Source organism: Zonotrichia leucophrys, chromosome 27, assembly GCF_028769735.1.
Source record: "Zonotrichia leucophrys gambelii isolate GWCS_2022_RI chromosome 27, RI_Zleu_2.0, whole genome shotgun sequence".
Taxonomy (NCBI): Eukaryota; Metazoa; Chordata; class Aves; order Passeriformes; family Passerellidae; genus Zonotrichia; species Zonotrichia leucophrys.
Window position 1 is genome coordinate 3,733,409 of NC_088196.1, and position 8,723 is coordinate 3,742,131.

The window sequence follows — 8,723 nt, forward strand, 5'->3', positions numbered from 1 at the left end:
GCGGCGGCGGCTTTATGCGGCTTTATGCGGCCCCTGGCCACACCTCCCGCCGCCGCCACCGGGGCCACCGGCGGGGCCGCCCCCGTCGCCACCGGGAACCCACCGGGCAGCGATGCTCCCCCCACGGCGGCGGCCACACCGGCACCGGCACCGCCGGTGGTTTCGCTGCCGGCGGGGCAGCCCCGGCGCTGGGCAGCGCGGAGAGCCGGCCCGGAGCCCCCGGCCCCGCGGCGCCCACCCGAACCCCCGCCTCCTCCAGCCCTGCTCACTCCCGAGAGCAACCGGGATGAACGGGGGTCACACCGAGCGGGGCTGCAGCGCGGGGAACGCGGCCAAGACCCCCGGGTGGGCTCCGGGCTCCGGGTGTGGGGGGTCCAGGCGGGAGGAGAAGCGCTGCTGATAACGGAGCATCCCGCACGGCTCGGCCCCGGTGTGTCCGCGACTGTCCAGGGCGGCTCCTCCGGGCCCCCGAGCCCACCTGGCCCCGGTGCCGCAGCCCCCCGCGCCCCCCGCCCCGCACAGCCCGGGATAGGCTGAAGGCTGCCGGCACCTAGCGGCTACTCGGGAAAAGCGGGAGCGGGCGGGAGCCCCGGCTGCCTCCTGGGACCCGGCCCCGCCAGTCCCCGCTGCACCGGGAGAGGACGGGAGCCCGGAGACGCGGGGAGCAGCCCCTGCGCCCGCGGGACAGCCCCGAGCATCACCCGGGGCTAGTGACCCCCGAACTGCGCCTGGGGCATCGCAGTCAACACGGGGTTTGGGACAACTGGAGGGACATGTCTGGATGTGAGGTGGGGGCCGTGGGCACAGCACGGGGGTCTTGGATGTGGCAGGGGGGCCCTGGTGTGGGGGTCAGTGCGGTGGGTGGGACAAATGGAGCAGAGCTGCCTGTCATGCAGGCTGAGAAGCCCAAACTCATCTCATGGGTGAGTACATCCAGTGCTCAGAGTGGCATTTTGAGGCTTGAGTGACAGCACCGGTGGCATTGCCACCAGGGCTCTCCAGACAATCTTCTCTCTCCCATGCAGGTGAGCTGGGCAGCAGCAAGTGCAGGCAAGGATAGGGGCAAGCAGGGTCTGTGTCCCCCACACTCCCCAGCCCCCACAAGGTCTCCTCACACAGCTCTGAGCCCCTGCCCTGCCTGGCACTGCTGCACCGTGGCCCTGACTCGGGGCAGAGCCACCAGCCTTGACTCAGTGTCCCAGCAGAGACCAAACCCAAACAGGTGCCCAGTCCTGCCCAGGCTGTGGCACCTTATCAGGCGCTGGCAGCACTGAGTGCCCGCCAGGGAGATTGTTGTGTCTGCAGGCAGTGGGGATATGCAGGGGAGGACAGTTCCCTCACCTCTGCCCCGACACTGCTCCTGCAGCTCCCTGTCCCAGCACCGTCCCAGCACCATCCTGTAACACTGACTGGGGCTGGGCTGGTGCCCCCCACAGTTGTGCTGCCCCCACCCCAACACAGCTCTGAGGCCAGGCAGGGGCTCAGTGCTGATGTTTGGTGCTCAGGCCCTTGCCTGGGACAGCCCCGTGTCCCCAGTCCTTGATGGGGGCTCTTTGGGATTCCTGAGGCTGTGGGGGCCCAGACTGGCTGCAGCTCCTCAGCCACACACCCAGCAGGGTCTGGAGCTGCCATAGCCCTGGGGAGAGGTTGCAGGATGGCAAAAGGCAGGAGCAGGAGAGGGTTGGGGGTCAGAGAGGGCTGTAACCCCCACCTGAGGGTGGCTCTGATGAAACCAGTGAGACCCCAGGCCCTTTGAATATACTTTGGGACACGATGCCTGCACAGATGCTGCAGGACTCCAATACCAGCAGCAGGACAGACCTCAGGGACGACCCGCAGCCAGTGCCCCCTCCTCCACTGCATTCACTCCCCATTTCCAGGCAGCCTCTCCTCCCCAGCCCTCCCTCGCATCCATCCTGGCATCTCCTCCCTTCCTGCGGCTCCCAGTGCCCCCTGTCCCCGGGCTGGCAGCACAGACGGTGTCCGGGCCCCGTGGGGGCTCAGCACCCTCCGGATGCGGTCCGTGGGTGCGGGGCGGGCCGGGGGCGTGGCGGGGCCGCCGATAACAGCGGGCGCCGAGCGGGGGCCGCGGGACCAGACGGCACAAGGAGTGGGACGAGCCAAGGACCCCCCCATCGTGGGCAGCAGAATGGGGTCCAGCAGCCTCCTGAGACTCCTCTGCATGGTCTCGGTGCTGGCCAGCTGCCTGCACCCCGCCACGGCCCAGTGGTTTTCCCTGGGCTCAGAGGACACCACCCCGGACCCGGGCACCAGCCCCGTGCCCCCCGGCCTGGATGGGGAGGAAGGTAGGCATGGTGGGATGGGGACATGGCTCTCCCAGCCGCCCAAATTCCTGCTCCTCAGCACGGAGGGGGCGTGTGGAGGGTGGTGTGTGGGGTGCCAGGGTCTAGAGCTGCTGGTGGCACTGCTGGTGGCATGGGAGTGCTGTGGCACCCTCCAGCCCTGCCACCTCCATCCCAGCGCTCCTTTGCTCCTGCAGACACAGACGCCAGCGTGGAGCCCGCGGGGAAGGTGCTGCTGAGCAAACCTCCTCTGGTAACAGCCCCTAAACGCCGGGACCAACTCTCAAAGGGGGCAGCAAAGGGGTCAGGCCGTGCTCCACCACGCACACGAGGCCAGGTGGGTGCTTTTACCTGGGTAGCAGCGCCCCTCCGGCTCCTCCAGCCCTCCCGAAATTCCCCAGCTGCTGCCAGGCTATGCCCTACCCCTTATCCATGCCCTGCTTGCACCACGTCCTGCTCCAACCCCAACTCAGCTCTCTGTCCCCCTTTGGAAAGCAGTGATGGCAGCTCCCAGTGTCCCCTCACTGCAGCTCTGGGGTTGCTGAGGGCAGCCCCGGCTGGGGACAGTCCCAGAGCCCTGCCCTGAGTCGTCCTGTCTGTCCCAAGCAGCACCGACCCACGGCCGCCCCGGAGATCCTGGAGGGGAGCGCGGTGGAGGAGGAGTTCCTGCAGATCCAGGTGGTGGAGGGGTCCTGAACACCAGGGAGGTCCCCTGGGATGGACAGCGGGACAAGGGGCTCTGGAAAACACGGGCGGGATGGGATGGGGACGGTGGCAGTGGGGAATGGGGACGGTGGGAGTGGGGAGTGGGGAATGGGGATGGTGGGAGTGGGGAATGGGGATGGTGGAGTGGGGAACGGGGAACGGGGACGGTAGGAGTGGGGAACGGGGATGGTGGGAGTGGGGAATGGGGATGGTGGGAGTGGGGAATGGGGATGGTGGGAGTGGGGAATGGGGATGGTGGGAGTGGGGAATGGGGACGGTGGGAGTGGGGAATGGGGACGGTGCTCAGGGGTCTCGCTCTCAGCCCCTCTCCCCCGCACAGACCACGGCCAAGGGGCTGCCCCGGCGGCTCCCGTCGGTCCCGGACACGGACCCTGCCCTCCAGGTGAGAGGTGGGCGCGGGGCACCTGTGTCGGACCCGTCATTGGGGCTCCGTCCCCGCTGCTCACGGCTGTTCCCACCCTCTCCAGGCGCACAACACCTCCGGCTGTGTCTGCCCCGTGCGCCCCGGCCCTCCCGGCCCTCCCGGCCCAAAGGTGCGCTGCTCCTCCCGCAGGGACCCAGAGACACCCACCGTGATAGTCTTTGTCTGAGCTAAACCCTCTTTGCTCATGATTTGGACTCTAATTCGGGGTTTGGGTGGAGAAGTGACTCAGGTGGCCCCAGGGTGGGGTCAGCAGGTGCCCGTGGTGGGCTCCAGTGGAGAAAAGGGCCAGAAGGTGGAGCCAGGCTCTGAACTTCCCCGACAGGGAGAGAAGGGTGACCGAGGGTTCCCCGGAGAGAGAGGCCAGCCCGGATTTCTAGGGGAGAGGGGGAAGCCCGGCAGCCCAGGACAGCCGGGTCACCAGGGTCCCCGGGGCCCTCCGGGACCTCCGGGACCACCGGGACCCCCGGGACCCCCGGGTGCTGGGGGATCCCGGGGCTCACCCGCGCCTGCTGCGCTCCCTGAGAGATCAGAGAACGAGGTGAGCACAGAACAGGGGCCGGTGCTGCCCGTGCTGGCCGCAGGGTGGGGGGGATTGGGACCTGTGGCTGTGCGGGTGGGCAGGGGCACCAGGGGATGTGACACGGCAGCTCATTGACTCTGCTCCCTCTCCTCTCTCCCTCCAACCTGACAAGCAGCTGGGAGTCTCCAGCCCTGCAGGTAACCCGGGACCCCCAGGTCCCCCCGGGCTGCCCGGCATGCCCGGACCCCCCGGCTACCCAGGGCACGATGGCCCCCAGGGGGCCCCTGGGCGGGAGGGAAAGCCAGGACCCCCAGGCCCCCCAGGAGCCGCGGGGCCACCCGGCTTCCCTGGGGCTGAAGGACTCCCAGGGTCTCCAGGCTCAGCTGGGCCGGATGGACCCCCAGGGGCACCCGGACTCCCAGGGCCTCAGGGTCCCCCCGGGGTGCCTGGGCACGAAGGACCCCCTGGTCCCCCAGGATCTGCATCACACCCTGGCAAACCAGGGCTCCGAGGGGAGCCAGGATTCCCAGGACAAAAGGTAAGGGGGTCCCAGGCCTGTGCATAGCCCCTGGGGTGGGATGGGGCACCCAGGCTCACCAGCGCCCCACCCTGCCCTGGGGGAGCAGCCCCAATACCAAGCCCTCTGAGCACTCCAGGGCTGCCCCAATCCTGCCACAGTGGGGCCTGGGGGAGCCCAGGGGCTCAGCTCCACACTCACCAGCCTGTGCCATCTGCCCTCAGGGCGAGAAGGGCGAGTATGGGCTGCCAGGCATGCCAGGGAGCCCTGGCCGGACTGGAGAACCAGGGTCCCCAGGCATGCCCGGTCCCATGGGGCCACCAGGACCACCAGGGGACTACAGGGTGAGTAGAGGGTCCCAAGCTGAGGATCCTGGGAGTGGGGGGGAACCCGTATCACCCCACACATCCTCTCTTTGCAGTGTGACTCACGCCACGCTGGACACCACGGGCTGGCCGGGCTGCCGGGCACCAAGGTGAGCTGGGCACCATGGGCAGGGCTCCTGGCACCCTGACCAACCATCTACCCTGGTTGAGAGGCACAGCACTGCCTGGGGGGCTTGGGAAGCCTGGGGACCCCCAGAGCTGGGCACTGACAACATCTCTCACTTCCCTTCCAGGGAGAAAAGGGCGACCCTGGAGAGCCGGTTTGTAGTGTGGGGGGAGAGCAGCAGGCTGGGGGGTGCCATCCCCACCCCTGAGCCCTCTGTGCTGCCTTTGCCCCCCCAACACCCTTTACATCCCCTTGGGGCACATGGTGGGGGAGGAGGGACAGCATGGCACACACAGAGGCACACGTGTGCTCACCTGTGCCACCCCTAAACATGCCCAGAGCCACCCCCAGCCTCAGCACAGGCTCTAACCCTGCTTCTCTCTGTGTCTCACCCAGGGGTGCTGCTATGGGGAGCACGGGTGCAAACCAGGGCACCTCCCCTTCCCCAGCACCGGCAGCCAGCCCGGCTCGTGGGGCTCCATCAGCAGGTACCAGACGGTGAGTGGCATGGGGAAGGGGTGCCCAGGGACCCCAGCCCAGCCTTGGGGACATGCTTCACCCCACAGGACCCAGATGGGTGGAGGAAGGAGGGGAGGAGAAGGGAAAATGGACAGAGGGAAGATGGAGATCAGTCTCTCCCTCTTCTTTTGCAGGATGGCAAAGAGGAACCAGAGATTTATGGAGCCATCATCCCCCATGTGAGAGTCCCTTCCTGGCCTGTGTGCTGCCCCAGCCAGGGACACTCAGCCCTGGGAGGGGACAGGAATGGGAACATGGGGGGCATCAATTGGGTGTCACAGCCCCAAACCAGCCCAGTCCAACCTCCTCACTGCTCCTCTGCAGGCTCTTCGAGGTCCCCCCGGGAACCCCGGGCCCCCTGGGCCCCCCGGCCCCCCTGGCCCTCCAGGCCTCCTCTACCTCAATGTAAGGCCCAGCCCTGGTGTGCACACGCCTGTGCCAGAGCACACACACACCTGTGTGAGTGTGCACAGCACCAGGGCCCCCCAAACCCCAAACCTGCCTGTCTTTGGTTGCAGAGGGTGCACCCCGTGCATGCCCAGCCGCCCTGCAAGCAGCCGGTAAGCCACAGCCTCGCTGTCCCCAAGAGTGTCCTTGTCCCCTCCCTGTGCCCAGCAGCAGCCACAGACTCTGTTTGCCCTCACAGGCATCCACAGACCGCAGCTGGCCATCAGGTGAGGGCGTTTCCCAGGTGGAGACATTTCCTGAAGTCTTCCTCCCTTCCTTGGGTGCTGGGGCCATGCCAGCCCGGCTCCCTGGCACCACTGCTGCCTCTGTCACCCACTCCCACAACATCCCTGTGGGGCCAGCTCCCATGGGAGCATCCAGGCCCTATTCTGGGACACCTTGTGACCCCTCACCATCTCTGGGCTCTCCAGATGCTGGTGTCCCTCAGGCAGAGCCATCGGACTCCCGCGCTGATCTCCGGGTGCGTCCAGGCTGCACCCCCAGGCAAACCCCCCCCAGCTGCCCCAGCAAACCCCCCAGCAGGACCCTCACCCTCTGCCTCCCCCCAGCGCCACACGTGGGTGTTCAAGTCCAAGGAGCTGATGGTGAAGGCGAGCAGCGCTGTGCCCGAGGGGAGCCTGGTCTATGTGAGGGAAGGGAGCAGCGCCTTCCTGCGGACCCCCGCCGGCTGGAGCCGCCTCCTGGTACCGTGTGGGGTCCCTGGAAGGGCTGGGGGGGCAGGATCCAGGGCTGGGTTAGGGTAGCAGATCCCCAGGAAGGTGAGGATTCCTCCTAACCTGTCCCTTTGTTTGTGTCATTGAGCAGCTGGAGGATCCCAAGTCGTTCCTGGCTGGTGATGACCCCTCTGCCTCCACCCCACAGTACCAGGTGAGGGGTGCAGGAGCTGCAGGGCCCACTCAAGTCCTCCTCATGATGGAGTGGACAGACTTCACAGAGCTGTTCTCTCCTTCTTCTTCCACCTCTCCATCCAGGAGGTGAAGAGGGTGCAGCCAAGAGGTCCCAACACGCTGTCACCTGTGCAATATCCAACAGACTCACTGGTGAGCCCTGCTGAGGGCTGGCCATGCTGGGAGGGATGTGCCCTAGCAATGGGCTGGATATCAGCAGGGCAGTGCCAGCTTGGCACAAGCAGAGTCTGGTGTTGTGTTGGTCTGGGGAGGGCACACAGATGGGTGTCCCCAGACTGACCTGAGCTGTGTTTTTGCAGATCCAGAAGGAGGAGGAACAAGGGCTGACCCAGACTCTGCCCACCACCACAGCCCCACGGATCCCATCTGTAAGGAATGCCTGGCCCCAGGGTGGGGATGGCATAGGGGGACCCCCAATCTTGGCCAGCACTGCCAGGGGCTCACACCCCCTGGGATGGAGGGAGCAGAGACCTCAACTCCTCCCTGCCACCCCCAGCTCCGCCTGGCTGCCCTCAACGTGCCCCTGTGGGGCGACATGAGCGGGATCCGGGGCGCTGACCTACAGTGCTACCGGCAGTCCCAGGAGGCCGGACTCTACGGAACCTTCCGGGCCTTCCTGTCAGCCCCCAGCCAGCAGCTGCTGTCCATCGTCAAGAGGACAGACAGGACCCTCCCCATCATCAACCTCAAGGCAGGTACCCTGTCCCCAGGATGAGGCAAAGCCTCACAGCCCCCATGAGCTGCAGTGGGTGAGGGACCCACACCCAGCCCTGGGGCTGTGCTCAGGGATTTGGGGAGCACCCAGAACCCACAGAATGGGGATTGGGGCTGGGGATGACAAACCTCACAGCCCCCATGAGCTGCAGTAGGTGGGGGATCCCCAGCCAGCCCTGGGGCTGTGCTCAGGGATTTGGGGAGCACCCAGAACCCACAGAATGGGGATTGGGGCTGGGGATGACAAACCTCACAGACCCCATGAGCTGCAGTGGGTGAGGGACTCCCGCCAGCCCTGGGGCTGTGCTCAGGGATTTGGGGAGCACCCAGAACCCAGATTAGGGCTGGGGATTAGGGCATTCCCCTGGCTCAGCAGAGTGGCTCGTGCCCACAGGGGCAGCTGCTGGCCAAGTCCTGGAGCTCCCTCTTTGGGGGTGCTGCCCTGCGGGGTCCCATCTACTCCTTCAACGGGCGCAACGTCCTGGCAGATCCCCTCTGGTGAGTGTGGGCAAGGTCCTGGAAGGGTGGCCCTGTGTGTGGGGGGTCTGTGCTGGCTCCCTCCCTGCAGAAATGCAGGAACAAAGAGCAGGGGTGCCCCAGGGTGTCCCTCTCACCTCATCCCCACCCACAGGCCCCACCGGCTAGCCTGGCACGGCTCCACGCCACGGGGTGGCCATGCCCGCCGCTGGGACTGCCAGGGCTGGCGCAGCTCTGGCACAGCCCAGGGCATGGCCAGCGCCCTGGGGGAGGGCAGGCTGCTGGCTGGGCAGAGGCACAACTGCTCCACGCCGCTGGCCGTGCTCTGCATCGAGGTGGCTTTTCCTTACCGGCACATGTGGTGACAAGGGTGACACCCAAGCAGGAGCTCCAGGTGTTCCTCTAGGCCTGGGGAATGTCCCTGGGAGCACTGAGGGGACACCAGGTCCACAGCCAGGCTGTGCCACCCCACAGATCCCTGTGCCATGGGGCAATGCTGGGTTGTGCCTGCAGCCTCCTACCTCCACTGGAGCCATCACCACTCAGAAATAAAGATATAAAAATGTTGGTTTTTATGACGCTATGCTTTGTTCTTGGGGGGCATGGTCAGCTGCAGCAAGGGGATGAGGGGACATACACAGGAATGGAAGCAGGG

At 66.6% G+C, this 8,723-nt stretch overlaps 1 protein-coding gene across 1 annotated transcript; it reads left to right on the forward strand.

Moving 5' to 3' along the window:
- Positions 1-268: 268 nt before the first annotated feature.
- Positions 269-8,646, forward strand: LOC135458662 (collagen alpha-1(I) chain-like). Its single transcript, XM_064733925.1, has 23 exons — positions 269-2,306; positions 2,501-2,640; positions 2,913-2,981; positions 3,349-3,411; positions 3,497-3,562; positions 3,776-3,991; positions 4,149-4,511; positions 4,715-4,834; positions 4,912-4,965; positions 5,110-5,136; positions 5,379-5,480; positions 5,636-5,680; positions 5,826-5,906; positions 6,020-6,061; positions 6,148-6,175; positions 6,380-6,429; positions 6,518-6,652; positions 6,774-6,836; positions 6,941-7,009; positions 7,177-7,245; positions 7,374-7,568; positions 7,986-8,089; positions 8,223-8,646. Exons 1-23 carry the CDS (start codon positions 2,015-2,017, stop codon positions 8,431-8,433), a joined length of 2,604 nt encoding a protein of 867 aa, XP_064589995.1. The 5' UTR covers positions 269-2,014; the 3' UTR covers positions 8,434-8,646.
- The last annotated feature ends 77 nt before the right edge of the window (positions 8,647-8,723 follow it).

What these genes read in the sequence shown, in the direction of transcription:
- LOC135458662 (XM_064733925.1), top strand. Translation starts at nt 2,015, where the DNA reads ATGCGGTCCGTGGGTGCGGGGCGGGCCGGGGGCGTGGCGGGGCCGCCG. An exon ending in AGGAGTTCCTGCAGATCCAG is followed by an intron (nt 2,982 to 3,348) that starts GTGGTGGAGGGG and finishes TCCCCCGCACAG; the next exon opens with ACCACGGCCAAGGGGCTGCC. An exon ending in CAGCCCCACGGATCCCATCT is followed by an intron (nt 7,246 to 7,373) that starts GTAAGGAATGCC and finishes TGCCACCCCCAG; the next exon opens with CTCCGCCTGGCTGCCCTCAA.